Genomic DNA, 21,759 nt, shown 5'->3' on the forward strand with positions numbered 1-21,759 from the left:
GTAAAAATTAGTCGATTTCCTTTGTCTATCCAATTTTGTTTTGAAATCATTAACTGTGGCTTACTTTATCCTCAAGATCTGCATTGATAATGCATTAGAATCTAAGTGATATTTTAAATAGTTGTTTCTGCATCCCAAATTGTTTGTAGATGTTAAAATCTGTGTTTAAGGAGTGTTTAAATTTATTTAAAAGTATTATTTTAAATTATACTCAGGTGGAAAACCTTAAAATTAGAAACATGACTTTCAAAATATCAGGGCAAAAATAACATAAATGTTGTGATTTCTTTTTCAAATTTAATAAAGTTTGAATGTGAGGTGAACTAATGGTCACCTTTTCCTTATGCCTTTTGATTGTCAGCAATAACATCCAATGAGGATTGAGAATGCGCAGCGGACAGCCAATAGCACGACAGGAACCCCGTGCTTCTGCCAGCAGGGGTCCTCCCCTTAGCGACCGACCGGGTGGCCCTACCCACCGAGCTTGCTGGTTGGGTGTTGCTATGATAGACGGCCTACTAGCCAATAGAGGAGCGGGATACGATGATTGACGCGAAGCGTGTCCAATCGGCGAAGGAAAACGACGTTGCTCGACTGGTCGGCGAGAGTGGTGTCGCCTCTTGGTAACACGCGCCGCGGGCTCTGAGTGAGGAGGAGGTTGAGGCTTGGGCCTGTACCAGAACCAGAGCGGGGAGCGGGGAGCGGGCTGTACACTGACCGTTAACCATGAAGATTGAGGAGGTCAAGAGCACCACCAAGACCCAGCGGATCGCCAGCCACAGCCATGTGAAGGGGCTCGGCTTGGACGAGAATGGGCAGGCCAAGGTGGCGGCCGCCGGCCTGGTGGGCCAGGAGAACGCCAGGGAGGTGGGTGAGAACCGACCCCCAGCCCCCCAGCCCCCCAACCCCCCAGCCCCCAGCCCCCAACCTCCCAGCCCCCAACCTCTCAGCCCCCAGCCCCCCAACCCCCCAACCCCCCAGCCCCCCAACCCCCCAGCCCCCCAACCCCCCAGCCCCCCAACCCCCCAGCCCCCCAACCTCCCAGCCCCCCAACCTCCCAGCCCCCAGCTCCCAACCCCCCAGCTCCCAACCCCCCAGCTCCCAACCCCCCAGCTCCCAACCCCCCAGCCCCCAACCCCCCAGCCCCCAACCTCCCAGCTCCCAGCCCCAGCATGGGGCTTAGAGGAAGCAGGTGCTCTCCATTCCACAAGACCAGGACCTGATGGGCTGAATGGACTAATTGTGCTCCTCTAACTTATAAGAATACATTACAAAGTGAGGACTCCAGATGCTGGAGAGTCAGAGCCCAAAAGTTATGAGATGAGATTTGATTACATTACTTGCAGTGTGGAAACAGGCCCTTCGGCCCAACAAGTCCACACCGAAGTGTAACCCACCCAGACCCATTCCCCTACATTTATCCCTTCACCTAAAACTACGGGCAATTTAGCATGGCCAATTCACCTGACCTGCACATCTTTGGATTGTGGGAGGAAACCGGAACACCCGGAGGAAACCCAAGCAGACATGGGGAGAATGTAAAAAAACTCCACACAGAGAGTCGCCTGAGGCGGGAAGTGTGTTGCTGGAAAAACACAGCAGGTCAGGCAGCATCCGAGGAGCAGGAAAGTCGATGTTTAGGACACAAGCCCTTCATCAGGAATGTGGAAAGGGAACTGAGAGATGAATGGAGAGGGTGTGGGTGGAAGGTATCTGGGAAGGCGATGGAATATAGAACACTGCAGTGTCGTACAGGCCATTTGGCCCTTGATGTCGTGCCGACCTGTGAAACCACTCTGAAGCCCATCTAGCCTACAGTGTCACATTCTTGTCCGTATGCCTATCCACTGGCCATTTGAATGCCCTTAAAGTCGGTGAGAGTTTAAATTAGAGTGGTACTAGAAAAGCACAGCAGATCAGGTCAGGCAGCATCCAAGGAGCAGGAAAATCGATGTTTTGGGCAAAAGCCCTTCATTATGAGCGTCCAGAGTGGAGAGATGAAAATGTGTTGCTGGAAAAGCACAGCAGGTCAGGCAGCATCCGAGGAACAGGAAATTGCCCGAAACGTCAAATTTCCTGTGATGATCTCCAGCATCTGTAGACCTCACTTTCTCCTCCAGGGTGGAGAGGTAAGGACAGGGGCTGAGGAGAAGGCAGCAAAGAGTACAATAGGTGAATGAGTGTGGGGATGAGGGTAATAGATCAGAGGAGAGGGTGGAACAGATCGGTGGGAAGGGAGAGATTGGCAGGTAGGACAGTGCTGAGCTGAATGTTTGGAACTGGGGTAAAGTCGGGGGAGGGAAAATGAGGAAACTGGAGAAGTCCACGCTGATGCCCTGGGGTTGAAGTGTTGCGAGGCAGAAGATGAGACATTCTTCCTCCAGGCATCGAGTGGTGAGGGAGCGACGGTGGAGGAGGCCCAGGACCTGCATGTCCTCGGCAGAGTGGGAGGGGGAGTTGAAATGTTGGGCCATGGGGTGGTGTGGTTGATTGGTGCGGGTGTCCCGGAGATGTTCCCTGAAGCGCTCTGTGAGGAGGCATCCAGTCTCCCCAATGTAGAGGACACCGTATTGGGAGCAATGGATACAATAAATGACATTGGTGGATGTGCAGGTGAAACTTTGGATGTGGAAGGCTCCTTTGGGGCCTTGGATGGAGGTGAGAGAAGAGGTGTGGGTGCAGGTTTGGCAATTCTTGCAATGGCAGGGGAGGGTGCCAGGATGGGAGGGTGGTTTGTTGGGGGTGGACTTGACCATGGAGTCACGGAGGGAATGGTCTTTGCGGAAAGGGGTGGGGAGGGAAATATATTTCTGGTGGTGGGGTCCATTTGGAGGTGGCGGAAATGTCGGCGTATGATGCGGTTAATGTGAAAGTTGGTAGGGTGGGACGTGAGGACCGGGGGGGTTCTGAACTTATTACGGTTGGAGGGGTGGAGTTTGAGGGGTGGAGGTGTGCTGGAGGGTATCTTCAACTATGTGAGAATGGAAATTGCGACCTCTAAAGAAGGAGGCCATCTGGTGTATTCTGTGGAGAAATTGGTCCTCCTGGGAGCAGATACGGCAGAGGCGGAGTAATTAGGAATATGGGATGGCATTTTTTTCAGGAGGTAGGGTGGGGAGAAGTGTAATCCAGGTAGCTGTGGGAGTCGGTGGGTTTGTGAAAAAGTGTCAGTCTCAAGTCGGTTGTCATTAATGGAGATGCAGAGGTCCAGGAAGGGGAGGGAGGTTTCAGAGATGGTCGAGGTGAATTTAAGGTCGGGGTGGAATGTGTTGGTGAAGTTGATGAACTGCTCAACCTCCTCGCGGGAGCACAAGGTGGTGCCGATGCAGTCATCAGTGTAGCAGAGGAAGAGAGAAAATGGTCTGTTCTACGTAGCCAACAAAGAGACAGGCATAGCTGGGGCTCATGTTGGTGCCCATGGCTACCCCTTTGCTCTGGAGGAAGTGGGAGGATTTGAAGGAGAAATTGTTAGGGGTGAGGACCAGTTCACCCAAGCGAATGAGAATTGGTGAGTCTACTACTGTTGCTTATCAGTCTATAGGTGGGGAGTAATTGTGATAGTGTGGAATGGATAGATTAGATTAGATTAGATTACTTACAGTGTGGAAACAGGCCCTTCGACCCAACAAGTCCACACCGACCCGCCGAAGCGCAACCCACCCATTCCCCTACATTTACCCCTTAACCTAACACTATGGGCAATTTAGCATGGCCAATTCACCTGACCTGCACATCTTTGGACTGTAGGAGGAAACCGGAGCACCCGGAGGAAACCCACACAGACACGAGGAGAATGTGCAAACTCCACACAGTCAGTCGCCTGAGTCGGGAATTGAACCCAGGTCTCTGGCGCTGTGAGGCAGTAGTGCTAACCACTGTGCCACCGTGCCGCTCTTATGGACAGGTGGGACAGTTCAAAAGGGTGGTGCTGAGTTGGATCTGGGAAGAAGTGAGGGGAGGGCAGATTAGGAAACTAGTGAAGTCAAGTTGATGCCATGTGGTTGGAAGGTCCCAAGGTGAAACATGAAGCCCAGGACTTGCGTGTTCTTGATGGAGTGGAAGGATGAGTTGGGGAGACAGGGTGCCAACTTGTGGAATGTTTCAGGGAACATCTCTAGGACACCCGCATTAACCAACCCCACCTTGGGACCCTTCAACCACACGGCCTCTCCCCTTACCTCCCCTTCCCAAACCTTATTTCAGGTCTAATCCTTCAACTCGGCACTGCCCTCTTGAACTGTCCATCCTCCTTCCCACCTATCTGCACTCTTCTCTTTGACTTATCACCCCCAACTCCATCTACCTATTGCCTTCCCAGCTACCTTCCTGCCCCTCCCGAAACCCTTCTATTTATCTCTGTCCCCCACACCTCCCTGATAAAGGGCATGTGCCAAAAACATTGATTCTCCTGCTCCTCGGATGCTACCTGATCTGCTGTGCTTTTCCAGCACCACACGTTTTGACTCTGAATGGCCTACTTGAGCTACTATAACTTATAGGATTACAGTTCTATGAGTTCCACAGATTCACTGCCCTCTAGCTGAAGAAATTCCCTCAATCTCAGTTCAAAAGGGTTGCCCTTCGCTCTGAGGCTGGACCCTCAGGAACAAGTGTTTCCTACTGGTAGAAATATCTTCTCCACATCCACTTTATCCAGATCTCTTAGTTTTCTGCAAGTTTCAGACAGACCCCCCCCCTCCCCATCCTTCTAATTCCATTCACTACAGCCCCAGTGACCTCAACCACTCCTCATGTGACAAGCCCTTCATCCTTCTGATTATTTTTGTAAAATAAAAATCAGAAATTGCTGCAAAAACTCAGCAGGTTTGGCAGCATCTGATGTGGGAAAGTGGAATTAACATTTGGGTCCAGTGATCCTCCTTCAGATCTCTGAAGATATTAATTCTGCTTTCTCTCCACAGATGCTGCCAGGCCTGCTGAGTTTTTCCAGCAATTTCTGATTTCCAACATCTGCAGTTCTTTAGTTATCATTCTTATAAACTTCCACTGGACCTCCTCCAATCCCAGCATGTCCTTGTTTAGCTACGGGTCCCAAAACTGCTCACAATATTCCAAGTATGGTCTGTAGAGATGTACAGCGTGGAAACAGACCCTTCAATATATGCCGACCACATATCCTAAACTAATCTTGTCCCATTTACCAGCATTTGGTCCATATCCCTCTAAACCCTTGCTGTTCATATATACCCATCCAGATGCCTTTTAAATATTGTAACTTAACATCCCTGCTCTTGTATTCTAGCTTTCTTGAAATGAATGTTAAAATTTCATTTGCTTTCGTATCTGCCAACTGAACCTACATGTTAACCTGAAGAGAATCCTGAACTAGGACTCCCAAGTCCTTTGTGATTCAGATTTGCATAGCCTTTCCCCATTTAGAAAACATAGTTTCTTCCTGCCAAAGTGCATAACCTCACGCTTTTCCACATTGTATTCCACCTGCCATTCATTTGCCCATTCTCGTAGCCTGCCCAAGTCCTTCTGAAGCCTTGCCACTTTCTCAGCACTACCTCTCCTTCCACCTAGCTTTGTGTCATCTGGAAACTTAGCAACATTATTTTCAGTTCCTTCATCCTGATTCTTAATGGATAATGTGAATAGTTGTCCCCTTGTCCACTGTAGAACTTACTAGCCATCCTGAAAAAGACTCCTTCATCCCTACTCTCTGCTTTTTCCCTGTCAACCATTCCTCTATCCATGATCCTTACATCATGGTTCTTATCTGATTTAGCAGCCTTCTGTGCAGCACCTTATGAAAAACCTTCTGGAAATCCAAATAGATCATGTCCACTGGCTCATCTTTGTCTAACCCTTCCCCAGTTTGCACCCACCCTTCCCCACTCCCATATTTCCCCCTCCTCATTCCCACTCTTTGCCCCTCGTTAACTCCCTCAACTCCTCCCATGTCCTCACCCCAACTCGCCTCACCTTCCCACTTTTCCTCACCTCTCCACTCCTCGCCCTTCCTTCGGACTCGCCATCTCCACATTGTCTCCGTCCCCTACTTTTCTTCCCCTCCATCTGCTTCCCTTTTTTTTCCCCACTCCCCCACATTTCTCCCACCTTACCACATTTCCTTCCTCCTCAAAATGAAGGTCACGGTCTGGAATCCCAGGGCACAAAGTCAAGCATTTTTTGTTTTGGCAGGGGACATGGATGAAATTGGTGATTTTCAAATGCAGCCTTATATTTGCTGCTCAGCAGCTGGTATGTTTGTGACAACTTTAAACAGGGAAGAGAGATTGAAGCATAAAGGTGCTCGGGAAATCCAAAGACTGTATGCTGGTCCTCCTACTTTTCCTGACCTACAAGGAGCTTTTGACAGGAGTGTTTCCAAACTAAGACTCAAATTTGCCTCTTCTAGCCAATTGGCATCTCCCATTGTGGTCTGCTGTCAGGCTGCACATGGTGTCTCATCTGAAGTCCCAGATATGTGTAATTAATCGATGCCATTCAGGAGTAAATTTTATGCTTGTTTGGTAGTCTCTATAAAACAATCATATCATTGCTGCTTCGTTGGCTGAGTAAGCCTGCACACCATTTGACTTATGTGGATGAAGTTTCAGAATTTTCTACTTTGTTTGATTTAGTGATTCTACTCCTCTAATGTAAAGGAGGAGAAAGTGAGAACTGCAGATGCTGGAGATCAGAGACGAAAAGTGAGGCACTGGAAAAGCACAGCCGGTCAGTGCCTCACTTTTCAACTCCTCTAATGTAAAGGCCATGATGTGGAGGTGCTGGTGTTGGACTGGGGTGAACAAAGTTAAAATCATGCAACCAGCACTGCATTAGCCTTTTGGTGACTCTCTATGTCTTTGATGTTTTCATGTTCTATGTACTAAGACATGACATTTCCCATTTTATCTTCTTGAGAATGTCTTTAATTATTTAAATTTATTTATTAATAGTTTACCTTCGCCTTTCTTTAAAAGGTGACACGAATCACATCGAATCAGTTTTAACTAATGTGTGACTGAAGTCCGACAAACCCTCAAGTTTAGAATAGAGAATATACAAATCATTAATGTGAGGGGAAAATTGACATTGATTATAATTTCTTTTTAGCTTGGGAAGTGATGGGCATGGTATGGTCCTAATTTAAAGTATTGACTTTGTCCTTTCTCTCATGTTTTCTCTAGGCTTGTGGAATTATAGTGGAACTGATTAGAAGTAAGAAAATGGCTGGCAGGGCTATATTGTTGGCTGGACCCCCAGGAACTGGCAAGGTAAATTGCCAATTGGCTCAGTGATAACTATGTTTGAAATGCTAAAGGGGTTGGCCACCTCCCTCCTCTTCACTGCCTTTTAATTCTATAAATGAGAGACCTCTCCAAATTGGCATCCGTTTAGTTCCATGCGTTTGCTTCTTCTGGAGTTAATCCAGTTGAAAAATGTACAATTTTCATTTCTAAATTCAATTCATCTTGAATCAAGAATTAAGCTGGCTCGTGCCTGCTGCATAACTTGACGATTTTGCCCATAGTGAATTGAAATTGCTGCCAGTGACACACACATTTTACTCATTTATTAGATTTCTTTGAAGAAGCAACATGTGCTGCGGATAAAGGAGAACCCATGGATATACTATACTCGTGATTTATAGAAAACCTTTCATAATATACAACATCCAAAAGTATTGTGGAAAATAAAAGCTCATTGTGAGGAATTAACATATTGGCATGGAGAGAAGATTGGCTGGCTAACAGGAAACAGAGTAGGCATGAAAGGGTCGGTTTTGGTTGGCAGGATGTTACAAGCGAATCACAAATTATAACCTGTTCTTACCTTGCTGTTTAATCCCCAATTGTGCCTATGTTCTAACAATATTTTATAGAACTTCTAGCTGAGAAATGGCCTTCTTGGCCCAATTCATCTATGCCCATATTCATGCTGCACATGATTTTCCCCTCCCATCACACTTCATCTTGACCTGTCTGCATATCCTTCTATTCCTTCCTTGTTAATGTATTTACCTGGTTTCTCTGTAAAGGCGCCATATTTGTTCAAGTATTTTTATTCTACTTTGTAAACTGTAGTGTAGGTGGACTTTTTAGGCTGTGCTCCTTGATTGGGATTGTTAACCTGGGCCAATCAGGGAGCCTTGGCTGACAGGCATAAACAGGAGATTAGTACTTGGGGCAGCTGAGAGTTGGAGGGTCGATGACTGGCGTGGGGGAAAGTGGGCTGGGAAGGGTCAGTCAGTACGCAGGGTGGCCGGAGACCGGAAGGCCAACATTTAGCTTGTACGAAAGTGGCCTGGGATAGTCCGGTCAGTACGCAGGGCAACTGGGAGCTGAGTGGTTGATGACCAGCATGGAGGAAAGGAGGCCTGGGGAGGGTCGGTCAGTATGCAGGGTGGCCGGAGGAAGGCTAGCCAAGGACGGTCTGATCAGTATGTGGTGCGGATTGGTGTCAGGTATCTTTTTTACATCTATATTGGGTCTTTGTTCTGTGTACTGTTGCACTGTGGGGTTTGGGATTTGGCTTTGCTGCGCTTTCACCTGTATATAGTGTTTTTATTTGTGAACTGCTGCATTCTATTTATTGTGAACTGTATTTTGTACTGTTTAGTAAAATCTTTAAAAAGGAGATCAGTACACGGGCCAGTCAGGAACTGGAGGGTTGATGACTGGCCTGGGGGAAAGCTGGCTGGGGAGGGTCTGGGGAGAGGCTAGGGGCTAGGCAGCCAAAGCGTTTCTGTAGGAAAGCTGCTCAGGAGAGATGCAGCCAGTACACGGGCTGGCTGGGGACCAGAGGGTCGATGACTGGCCTGGAGGAAAGCAGGCCAGGAGGACCCTGACAGTATGTGGGGCAGGCAGGGCCAGGCAACTGATAGCGTCCTCGCAGAAAAGCTGGTATAGGGCAGGCCGGTCATTCCGCAGGGAACTGGACAGCCGATGGCCAGTCCGTAGGAACGCTGGCCAGGAGAAAGGATCAGTTAGTACGCGGGGCGGCCAAGTGCTGGAAGGCCAACAGCCCGACAGCTGGAAAGCAGGTCGGTGTGGTATGGTTAGTACACGGGGTGACCGGGGGCTAGTGCCGATGACCTTGCTGGAGGAAAGCAAGCCAGGGAAGGTCAGTCAGTACACAGGGTGGAGAGACTGGAAGGCCAACAACCAGCTCATAGGAAAGCGGCCCAGAGCAGTCCGGTCAGTACGAGAGGTGTCTAGGATCTGGGTGGTCAACGACTAGCCTGGAAGAAAGCAGGCCTGGGGAGGGTCGGTCAGTACGCAGGGTGGCCGGAGACTGGAAGGCTGACGACAGTCCTGCAGGAAGGCTAGCCAAGGACGGTCTGATCAGTATGTGGTGCGGACTGGTTTTTTTTAGCTATATTGTGTCTGTGTTCTATGTATTCTTTCTGATTTGATTGCACAGTCTTGTCCTTGTTTGTTACTTTGTGATAAATGGAAATGGGATTTGAGATTTGTCCTCATTTCGCTGAAAACTGGTTGAATGATTGCTTTGCTGCCCCTTCCACTGTATATGTGGTTTTTAATGAACTGCTGCTTTCTGTTTAATAAAATAAAAAAAGGAGATTGAGTCTCCTCATTTTCGGGACTGATTCTGAGTTGGCTGGCTACAGCCATGTACCGTGCTCATGTAAATAAAGACTGACTTGGTGAAGGGATAGCGGTCTCTGCAGTTATTTCACAAACTTAGGAAGTCAAGAATAATGATCATTGATCCATTTAAATCTCATCCCTTGAATTCCCTAATCCTGCTGTTAAATTTTCCCATAGTCCCCAGCTTCTGTTTCAATAATTAGTTACATTGTGAATAATGTTAATAATTCTGTGATTTCTTTCCTGTTTAATAGATTGTTGCAAATACTGTTGGATTAAAGATGGTCTTTATAATGGTAAATGTATTTGCAGTCACATGTCAGATATCATATTGTGTTGCAGATAGGCTTGCTGACTAGTCTGACCTTTACACTGGGCAATGCAAGCAGCCATGACAATTGGAGACAGTGGAGGGGATCAGGTGGCCAGAGAATGTTGGCACCACGAGGGCAGGGTGTATGTTATTGGCGAACAGGCAGTGATGTTTCTTTCATTTCGTGTTTTGCAATCTCTTGGAAGCAGCAATGAAATGCCAGAACTGAGAAAGTTCTGTTGAAGGGTCACTGGACCCAAAACATTAACACTGATTTCTCTGCACAGATGCTGCCACGTCTGCTCAGCTTTTCCTGCCATTTCTGTTTTTATTTCTGATTTCTAGCATCCACAGTTGTTTCAATTTTTATTATGTATTTAAATAGTATGCCATTTCTTTGTTGCTTATTCAAATTTCCCGTTTCTTAATGTAAGGGACCTATATTTGTCTATGCTGATCTTTTCCTCTTCACATTGTTGTATATCCGCTTGTATAATCAGTTTTTCTGTTCCCTGGGAACTTAGCTTTGTCCTGTATTCTCCCCTCTTAATCCCTTTTTAATTTTCTGTTAAAATCTTAACTGCTCCAATCCTTAGGTGTGCTGCTTTTTTTGTCCCAATTTGTACCATGCTTTCTTGGATGTGGTATTAACTCTAATTTTCCTTGTTAGCCATTATCAGACCACCTTTCCAGGCTTATTTTTGTGCCAGACAGGAGTGAATAATTGTTGTAGTTCATCTGCACTCTTCAAGTGTTGGCCATTGCCTGTCCACTATCATCCTTTTAAGTAATGCTTCACAATTATTGTCGCCAGCTCGTATCTCATACTATTATAGTTTACATTATTTAAATTCAGGGCCCTGGTCTCAGAATTAACAATGTCGTTTTATATTTTATTCATCATGTAATGATCATTTTTTCCAAGGTGCATTGTGTGGCTAGATTGCCAATTATTCCTTTCTCATTACATAATACTCAGTCTGTTTTCTAGTTCCTCAATGTACTGATCCAGAAAGCCATCCCATGTACATCATGTCTGCATATTTTTAAAGCAGCAATTGATCCTTCAGAAATAAGGGAGTAAAAAGTTATTAGAATTAGTGTTGCATGAACCCACATAAGTGCATTGAAAGTTTACACATTGCCACTTACGGCACCATTTTAGGTACAAAGATACCTGGGAGAAAGTGAGGACTGCAGATGCTGGAGATCAGAGCTGAAAATGTGTTGCTGGAAAAAGCACAGCAGGTCAGGCAGCATCCAAGGAGCAGGAGATTCGACGTTTTGGGCATAAGCCCTTCTTCAGGAATCTGAAGAAGGGCTTATGCCCAAAACGTCGAATCTCCTGCTCCTTGGATGCTGCCTGACCTGCTGCGCTTTTCCAGCAACACATTTTCAACAAAGATACCTAGTACAGATTCTTGGGTAAAAGGTTAAAAACTCAAACATTACAGTCTATCTTACTAAAACGTACGAAACAAAGACACACCGTTGAAAGTTCAGCACCACAGTCCATAAGTACCTAGCCATGCTGGGCTCAAACTCCCTGATTGCTGTCCCAGGCCACCTGCTCTCCTAGCCTTGCAGCCTGCTCCTGCCAACAGCTGCCCCAGGCTTCCTCCACTCTCTCTCACCAGCAGCTGCCTCAGTCTGCCTGCTCTTGCTGCTGCACAGCCTGTTCATGCTCCAGCCACTGCTTCAGGCTGCTTACTCCGGCTCTCTCTGCTGGCCACTCCAGGCTTCTTACTCCCAGTCTCATCATCAGACATCTTGGGATGTTCGTCTGCCTCATAATCACACGCTGACTTGATCTCCTCCATGATGATTTTCTCCACGCTGCAAAAAATTGCACCTCATAGACAGGACTGGTGTAATCAGATCCACCCTGACCTTATGAAGAGGCAGAAAAGGTTCAAGGGCATTACTCCTCCTAATTCATATTTTATAAACTTTTCTCATTAGGAAATCCAGCATTTGAGAGAATTACTGTTTGGACTGTCCCACCGAGACATTGGACTCTGTGTTCTTCAAAACGTTGGTTAAGATTTAATAACCTTTTTTTAGATAAAATTGTTTAATTTGCTCTCCTAGCCTCCTTCCTCTTTAATGCTGAATAAGAGTGTTCAGTGAATGTGCTTTATTTTCATTGCTGTAGACGGCCTTAGCTCTGGCCATTGCACAGGAGCTGGGAAACAAAGTCCCATTTTGTCCCATGGTGGGAAGTGAAGTTTATTCGACTGAAATCAAGAAAACTGAAGTATTAATGGAAAACTTCAGGCGAGCAATTGGTGAGTAGAATATTTTAAAGCATTTCTTTGTTTGCACCTTGTAACCGTCAAAAAGCTGTTAGTATAGCACTAAATTCTGGCAGTTTTTTTGTAGGAAGTTATATAATTTAGAATAGCTCTAATTTTAGGGCGCGTTCTAAAGAACAGTGGCTGAACTGTTAGGTTTAAAAATCTGTAATACTGTACTGCTTAGCACTATACTACTGCTATGAATCATTGTTCTTGGTCTGTTTCTGAGTCGCTTAGGTGCTCAGGAAATCCCTGGAGAGCGAAATTTGATCCTTTAATTCCATTTCATGTATTTAATCTTAAAGGCAAAAATGGCTCGTGGATGTTGCAACCAAGTGCATCTTTAGTTTGCCCTGCATCTGAAAACTGGTTGTTAAATATGTGTATGGTGTTTTGAATTGCTGAATGTTATGAATGATCTCAATGAGTTTTAAGTTGGTTATGTAGGTTTTAATTCCTTGCCAACTATTTGCCTACACTCTACTGACTGCTGATTATTTATCATTAACTCAGAAACAAACTCAAACGTGAGAAGAAAGTGAGTAATTCAGGCTTAATTACCTCACATGGAATGTGATAAATATATGAGCAGGGAGCCAGTGGGCCCAAATTCCAGAGTAAGATGGTTAAAAGTTTGCAGAAAAAGCAATTGACAATGTAATGTTAGAGGCACAGAAAATATTGTGACAATTCACTAGTTAACTAGCTATATAAGAGATGAGAGTTTGGATGGGACACATGGTTATTTGAATCATTCACACAGAGAGGTTTAAAAGCACCCCTTTCCCTCCAACAACTTTATTTGTAGCAGTTACCAGTTTCTTAGATTACTCCTAAGGTTCTACCTCCACTTCTTTAATTAAAGTTTATGTTACATTGCTCACCTCTTGAATGATATTTCTGATATGACGTAACTTTGAGATCACCTCTCTCTCTTCTGCTGTACAGTTCTATCAAGGAGGGATATGGACCAAGGGCAGGCAGAAGGGATTTGTTTAATTTGGCACCATGTTCAGTACAACATTATGGGCTGAAGGGTATGTTACTGTGCTGTTCTATGTTCTACCTCCTCTCCAGTCTGAAATGACCAGTTTTCTTCAGTTCTTTTTCTTGCTGAGGATTAGCGTCCTGTTACTTCTCTAGGTGGTCTTTTGAATGCTTTACTCATTTCTTGAGATGGATGCTGCATGTTTTGTTTAAGGTGTTATTTAATTAGAGCACTAAAGTATGATCATCACATCTCCTAATTTGTAGTCTTCAGTATGTTTCTTTTTTTGTGTTGATTGCTGCTTTACACTGGTTGAACTTGAGCATCAACTTTACTAAGGCCTCCAGATTTCTCTGTTTCTACATGAGCTGTTTAACAGCATACATCTATTATTGCTGTGGTTTGTTTATCTACCCAGGTATGGTTTTGTAATAAATTTATGTACTCTTGTTCTGCCTAATTATATATAGAATATCTTGTTCAACTTAGATTGTAATTTCTTTGCTGTTGTTTTCCTGACCCAACCGTTCCTCTAAGTTGATGACTTGAGAAGATTTAATCGTACTGAATTTCTACATTCAGGTGCTTTATATTAATAGCTACAATCTTGTGTCTTAGGTGGCAATGGTTTGTGCCTGTGGCCAACTGTTAGGCATCTCCTGCTGTGGCTCAGAAGCTTTGCTGTTATGATCCTAGATGATTGTAATTTGGGACAAGTCAGATCTCAGTATGAAACTTAGCTTGATTAAACCATAATTTGATAGCGATGGTAGGCAATGGGCATATTCACAATATGCTGCCAATGTAGTTTTTGAAAAGGAACATCAAGGTTGATTACACATGGTGAAAAACAAAATATTTTATACCAAATACAAACTAATCAAAACAGTCATATTTCAAATGACATAAAGATTCCATCTTTTTATTCACAGCAACCTTGTTGTCACTCAAGCAACATTGAAGGGTGACCCGTTTTCCCCTTTGAAGTTCCATATTCAGCATGCACAGCTGTACTTGGTTTCTTTCTAGAAAGTTTCTGTATTTACTCAGTGCTGTAATCGTTACTTAATGTCTCCTCTAAGATCTTTAAGTTACTTACTTCCAAACATGTGATTCTTAAACTCATGCATTCAACAGTTCCATAGGATGTCTATCACTCTGACATCCCAAGAATGAGAATACCGGTTTTATACCTGTGAAATTCAGAGGAGAAGTACCTAATGAGAGCAGTGGAGATGGCAAGGATTATTTAATTCTGATTATAAATCACCTTTTTTCTCAAAAATGCAATAGGATTTGGTCTTGATGATCAGGCAGTTAGGGCATGGCTAGTTTTTAAAAATACTGGAATGATTTTGAGACTGCTAAGCTGTTAGCACTGAGCTCCTTTTGGGCTCACCAAACACTCTTCTGGAATCTTATAAAGCTTTCTGTACCAAGGGCTTTTCTCTTATAACTTCTGAGCAACCTGAGACTTTCCATCTGCCCAAACCAGTCAGCACTGCTGATCTTAAATGTCTTTTGTCCCTGACCTGCTTCTCTCTCTGTTTCAAAGAAATCTGCAATTCAGCAAGATCTCCTTCCAAAGGAAACTTGTCTATGTCTGTCTCAAGCCAATCTTGTTGCTAGATATCAGCCCATTTTATTCTTCTTTTCTATGCTTGCTTTCCAAAACCCTGAGGGATTCCATTTCAAGGATTTTTAAATGCTTCATTTAAATACATTTAACCAAATGCCCAGACAACCTGATGGCGCATTAACAAGTAATCTAAAATGAAAGTGCAATTATTTAGACAAATGTAGAAATACAAATCAAACCTCAAGCTATATATAGTTCTGAACACTTTTAAACCTAGATTTCCAAATTATGAACTTTCAATCCACATTTGCTGTCGAGCATGACACTGGACTAAAGAACATAGAACATTACAGCGCAGTACAGGCCCTTCGGCCTTCGATGTTGCGCTGACCTGTCATACCAATCTGAAGCCCATCTAACCTACACTATTCCATGTAGGTCTATATGCCTGTCCAATGACGACTTAAATGTACTTAAAGTTGGCAAATCTACTACAGTTGCAGGCAAAGCATTCCGTACCCTTACTAATCTCTGAATAAAGAAACTACCTCTGACATCTGTCCTATCTCTATCACCCCTCAATTTAAAGCTATGCCCCCTCGTGCTCGCTGTCACCATACTTGGAAAAAAGCTCTCCCTGTCCACCCTATCTAACCCTCTGATTACCTTATATGTCTCTATTACGTCATCTCTCAACCTTCTTCTCTCCAACGAAAACAGTCTCAAGTCCCTCAGCCTTTCCTCGTAAGACCTTCCCTCCATACTACGCAACATTCTAGTAAATCTCCTCTGCACCGTTTCCAAAGCTTCCACATCCTTCTTATAATGCAGTGACCAGAATTGTACACAATACTCCAAGTGCGGCCGCACCAGAGTTTTGTACAGCTGCAGCATAACCTCATGGTTCCGGAACTTGATCCCTCTATTAATAAAAGCTAAAACACTGTATGCCTTTTTGCAAGGTTTGTGAAGGTTTGTAACTCGGGTTTAGGGTGTAGGTTTGCTTGCTGAGCTATAGGTTTGATATCCAGATGTTTCATTACCTGGCTAGGTAACATCATCAGTGGGGACCTCCAAGTGAAGCGAAGCTGTTGTCTCCTGCTTTCTATTTATATGTTTGTGTGCTACTAGGATTCCGAGGGGTCTTAGTGGTCTGGCTGTCATTTCTGAAACTTCTTTGAAGTATGGTACGGTGGTTAGGGTTTCTGGCTGTGTTTGGTCTGCTTGTCGTGGTTTGTTCCTTGAGGAATCTGCGGACTGTATTTTTTGAGTATCCGTTCTTCTTGAATACGTTGTATAGGTGGTTCTCCTCTGTTTTCCGAAGTTTGTCTGTGCTGCAGTGTGTGGTGGCTCATTGGAATAGTGTTCTGATACAGCTTTGTTCGTGTGTGTTGGCATGGTTGCTGGTGTAGTTAAGTGTTTGGACAATGTTTGTTGGTTTTCTGTATACACAGGTGTGTCATTCTCCCTTGTCCTTTCTTTCAACGGTGACGTCCAGGAATGCGAGTTTTTTGTCGGTTTCTTCCTCCTTGGTGAACTTTATGCCTGTGAGGGTGTTGTTGATGATGTTAAATGTCTCTTCTATCTTGTTTCGTTTTGTGATGACAAAGGTGTCATCTACGTAGCGGACCCAGATTTTTGGTTTGATGGTTGGTAGGCCTGTTTGTTCTAGTCTTTGCATCACCGCTTCTGCTATGAATCCTGATAGCGGAGAACCCATGGGTGTGCCGTTGGATTATTTGTAGATTATGTTGTTGAAGGTGAAGTGGGTGGTGAGGCACAGGTCCACTCGCTTCATGATGTTTTTGTGACAGCCAGCCTACTAAGACCCCTCAGAATCCTAGTAGCACACAAACCCACCAACACTCTCAAACAAAAACTAACAAATTTAAAAGACCCAGTACAACCCATAGACAAAACCAAGGTCATCTACAAAATTCCATGCAAGGATTGCCACATACACTACATAGGACGAACAGGAAGAAAGTTAGCCACCAGGATACACGAACACCAGCTAGCCACAAAAAGACACGACCCTCTCTCCCTCGTAGCTCTACACATGGATGAAAAAAGCCACCAATTCGACTGGGACAACACATCTATCCTGAGACAGGCTAAGCAAAGACATGCCAGAGAATTTCTAGAGGGCTGGCACTCCAACCACAATGCCATAAACAAACACATAGACCTAGATACCATCTATCAACCCCTCAGAAAACAAGCAGGAAATGACATCACCACAAACCCCAGGAACCCCATCCAGGACAAACATATAAATAGAAAGCAGGAGACAATAGCTTCACTTCACTTGGAAGTCGCCACTGATGATGTTACCTAGCCAGGTAATGAAACGTCTGGATATCAAACCTACAGCTCAGCGAGTAAACCTGCAGCCTTCTTAACAACCCTGTCAACCTGGGCTGCATCTTTCAAGGGTCTGTGTACATGGACACTGAGATCTCTCTGCTCATCTACACTACCAAGGATCTTACCATTTGCCCAGTACTTGCATTCCGGTTACTCCGACCAAAGTGAATCACCTCACACTTGTCCGCATTAAACTCCATTTTGCCACCTCTCAGCCCAGCTCTGTAGCTTATCTATGTCTCTCTGTAACCTACAACATCCTTCATCATTATCCACAACTCCACCGACCTTAGTATTGTCTGCAAATTTACTAACCCACCCTTCTACGCCCTTATCCAGGTCGTTTATAAAAATGACGAACAGCAGTGGATCCAACATTGACCCTTGCGGTACACCACTAGTAACTGGACTCCAGAATAAACATTTCCCATCAATCACCAAGCTCTGTCTTCTTTCAGCAAGCCAATTACTGATCCAAACTGCTACATCTCCCACAATTCCATTCCTCCGCAATTTGTACAATAGTCTGTGGGGAACCTTATCGAACGCTTTGCTGAAATCCATATACACCACATCGCCCGGTTTACTGTCATCTATTTGTTTGGTCACCTTCTCAAAGAACTCAAAGTTTGTGAGGCACGACCTACCCTTCACAAAACCGTGCTGACTATGCGTAATCAAATTATTCTTTTCTAGATGATTATAAATCCTATCTCTTATAACCTTTTCCAACACTTTACCAACAACTGAAGTAAGGCTAACTGGTCTATAATTACCAGGATTGTCTCTACTCCCCTTCTTGAACAGAGGAACCACATTTGCTATCCTCCAGTCTTCTGGCACTATTCCTATAGACAATGACGATTTCAAGATCAATGCCAAAGGCTCGGCTATCTCCTCCCCGGGCTTCCCAGAGAATCCTAGGATAAATCCCATCCGGCCCAGGGGATTTATCTATTTTCACCCTCTGCAGGATTTCTAATACCTCCTCCTTGTGAACCTCAATCCCACCTAGTCTAGTAGCCTGTATCTCAGTATTCTTCTCGACAACACTGTCGTTTTCTCGAGTGAATACTGTTGAAAAATATTCTTTAAGTGCTTCCCCTATCTCCTCTGACTCCACACACAACTTCCCACTACTATTCTTGATTGGCCCTAATCTTACTCTCGTCATTCTTTTATTCCTTAAATACCAATAGAAAGCCTTAGGGTTTACCCTGATCCTATCCGCCAACAACTTCTCATGTCTCCTCCTGGCTCTTCTGAGCTCTCTCTTTTGGCCTTTCCTGGCTACCTTGTAACCCTCAAGCCCTAACTGAGCCTTCACATCTCATCCTAACATAAGCCGCCTTCTTTCTCTTGATCAGAGATTCCACTTCCTTCATAAACCACAGCTCCCGCGCTCTACAGCTTCCTCCCTGCCTGACAGGTACATACTTATCTAGGACACACAGGAGTTTTTCCTTGAATAAGCTCCACATTTCTAATGTGCCCATCCCCTGCAGTTTCCTTCCCCATCCTATGCTTCCTAAATTTTGCCTAATTACATCGCAATTGCCTTTCCCCCAGCTGTAACTCTTGCCCAGTGGTATACACCTATCCCTTTCTATCACTAAAGTAAACATAACAGAATTGTGATTGCTTTCACCAAAGTGCTCACCTACTTTCAAGTCTAACACCTGGCCGGGCTCATTACCCAGTACCAAATCTAATGTGGCTTCGCCCCTTGTTGGCCTGTCTACATACTGTGTCAGGAAGCCCTCCTGTACACACTGGATAAAAACTGACCCATCTATAGTACTCGTACTATCATGTTCCCAGTCAAAATTTGGAAAATTGAAGTTCCCCATGACAACTACCCTGTCTCTCTTGCTCCTATCGAGAATCATCTTTGCTATCCTTTCCTCTATAGCTCTGGAATTATTCGGAGACCTATAGAAAACTCACAACAGGGTGACCTCTCCTTTCCTGTTTCTAACCTCAGCCCATACTACCTCAGTTGACGAGTCCCCAAACATCCTTTCTGCAACTGTAATATTGTCCTTGACCGACAATGCCACACCTCCCCCTCTTTTACCATCTTCTATGTTCTTACTGAAACATTTAATCCTGGAACCTGCAACAACCATTCCTGACCCTGCTCTATCCATGTCTCCAAAATGGCCACAACATCGAAGTCCCAGGTACCAACCCATGCTGCAAGTTCGCCCACCTTATCCCGGATGCTCCTGGCATTTAAGTAGATACACTTCAAGCCAACTTCTTGCTTGCCGGTACCATCTTGCGTCCCTGAAACTTGATTTCGGACCTCCCTACTCTCAACCTTTTCTATACTCGAACTACAATTTAGGTTCCCATCCCCCTGCTGGATTAGTTTAAACCCACCCCAATAGCCTTAGCGAATTTCCCCCCCCAGGATATTAGTACCCCTCTGGTTCAGATGATGACCATCCTCTTTGTAGAGGTCCCACCTACTACAGAAAGAGCCCCAATTATCTAAGAATCCGTCCTGCACCATCTCTGTAGCCAAGTGTTCAACTTCTCTCTCTCCCTATTCCTCACCTCCCTAGCACGTGGCATGGGCCACAAACCAGAGACAACAGCTTTGTTCGTCCTAGCTCTAAGCTTCCTTCCTAGCTCCCTGAATTTCTGCCTTAAATCCCCATCTCTCTTCCTACGTATGTCGTTGGTGCCTATGGGACCACGACTTGGGCTGCTCCCCCTCCCCCTTAAAGATCCCAAAAACATGATCAGAGACATCACTAACCCTGTCACCTGAGAGGCAACACACCAACCTTGAGTGTCTCTCATCCCCACAGAACCTCCTATCTGTTCCACCAACTATGAAGTCCCCAATGACTACTGCTCTGCTCCTCTTCCCCCTTCCCTTCCGAGCAGCAGGGACAGACTCTGTGCCAGAGCCCTGTGTCCCACTGCTTTCTCCTGGTAACTCGTTTCGCACCCCCCCCACCTCCCCCAACAGTATCCAAAATGGTATACTTATTCTTGAGGGGAATGGCCACAGGAGATCCCCGCACTTCCTGCCAGTTCCCTTTCCGTCCCCTGACTGTAACCCATCTGCCTTTTTCTTGTACCTGAAGAGTGACTACCTCCCTGTAACTCCTCTCAATAACCCCCTCTGCCTCCCGAAGAAAGTACAGATTTCCTTGTGGATTCTCCTCTTTGGCCAACTGAGCTTTTCATTTCCATTCAATTCTTCCAGTACCCTTTCAATCAGCTTCTAGATGACAAACCACCATCTCTCAGTTGTCAGTGGTGATGCCATCATCTTGATGAAGCACTTGTAAACACTTTGTAGTGGAGGTTTGGGACCCAGGAAGTCATGAGATAATGGCTTGTTCATCATAGAGATGTTTAGATGGCTGACAGCCAGATACCCATAGAGCATGGCTGAGCCAGTATAGCAACGCATATGTGTTGATGGAATAAGCATCCTCCATGACCTCTGCATTGATTGTGTTGTTTATGTTTATTGCCACACTAAGCTGAGGATCTAAAACAGTGAAGGTGGAATGTTAACCTCATTTCTTGATGAGCAGATATGTCCAAGTCTAACCACTGTTGTAGAGTGCACTGAAGACACAAGCTTGATGGACTTTCAGCTTGATGTTCTTAATGTTACAAATGTTATGGAGTTGAAGGCATGTGTTACACCCTTAAGAGAGAGTGAAAGTTGAAACACTGGCAGACCTGTCATGTGACTCATCGCAGGCACAGAGTATGCTGGATAATTTGAAGATGCAACGTTTGAAATGTAGCTCAGATACTGAGTTGTTGGTTGAATTTGAATTGTTGTACAATCAGTTTAAACTATTCCCCAAGATACTAAAACCCAATCGAATTTGAATTTTACTATTTTGACAGCATTAAACCAACGAGATGATCTGATGTTTTGGGGTATAAAAAGCAGGCATTTTGAACAGTTAGCCGGAAAGACTAAGAGCACTTACTGTCATAAAGACTGCCCACTGACCATCTCTCTAAAAGGTACCTTTTTCATATGAAACGTCCTTGCCGCAGAAGACTGAAGATGATCCAGGGGAAATCTACAGACAGAGGAAATTTGACACCCGACATCGGCAACTGGGTTTGAAAATTGATTTGCTACAAATTTTATAGGGCTTTACAGGATCAGTATATTGTTAGAGGGTGGGAGGCAGATAAATCAAGACAAAAGGATGCTTACTGAGTAGATAGTTGTTGTATAATGTTCTTTTTGGAGTTAAAGAATAAATGGTTAATTTTTTCTTTTAAATAGTGTAATTTAGATAGTCGTCTGTCACTCATACTTTAACAGCTTACGAGGCGAGGTGAGCTTTTCTGTGTGTTTGGTTTAAATTAGCAGAAGGGTTTACCCTATGTCATAACACAATATGAAGTGTTTAAGATTCAGATTATTTTACTGGGAAAGTTTAGGAGCAACGGTGGTGGCTATGGATTGGCTGTTGGTCTCCAAATCTCATATGCTGTTAGAAGTATTGAACGGTATAACTGGTTATGATTTATTTTAAATTGTCTTTTTATTTCTGACATTGGAGTTGAGGAGCTATAGTATAACTGAGTGGTAAGAAATTGATACGCCATAAGTTTGAGAGTTGGTGAGAGGAAGT

The 21,759-nt window shown here is 44.7% G+C and overlaps 1 protein-coding gene across 1 annotated transcript in view; it reads left to right on the top strand.

Moving 5' to 3' along the window:
* Positions 1–605: 605 nt before the first annotated feature.
* ruvbl1 (RuvB-like AAA ATPase 1) overlaps positions 606–21,759 on the top strand; it is a 73,665-nt gene continuing 52,511 nt past the window's right edge. The window contains exons 1-3 of the mRNA XM_060835059.1: positions 606–867; positions 7,161–7,247; positions 12,053–12,185. Of these exons, the coding sequence (XP_060691042.1) occupies positions 727–867; positions 7,161–7,247; positions 12,053–12,185 (361 nt within the window). The 5' untranslated portion in view covers positions 606–726. The remainder of the gene's footprint in view (positions 868–7,160; positions 7,248–12,052; positions 12,186–21,759) is intronic.

The sequence above is a fragment of the Hemiscyllium ocellatum genome, chromosome 14, assembly GCF_020745735.1.
Source record: "Hemiscyllium ocellatum isolate sHemOce1 chromosome 14, sHemOce1.pat.X.cur, whole genome shotgun sequence".
NCBI classification, from domain to species: Eukaryota; Metazoa; Chordata; class Chondrichthyes; order Orectolobiformes; family Hemiscylliidae; genus Hemiscyllium; species Hemiscyllium ocellatum.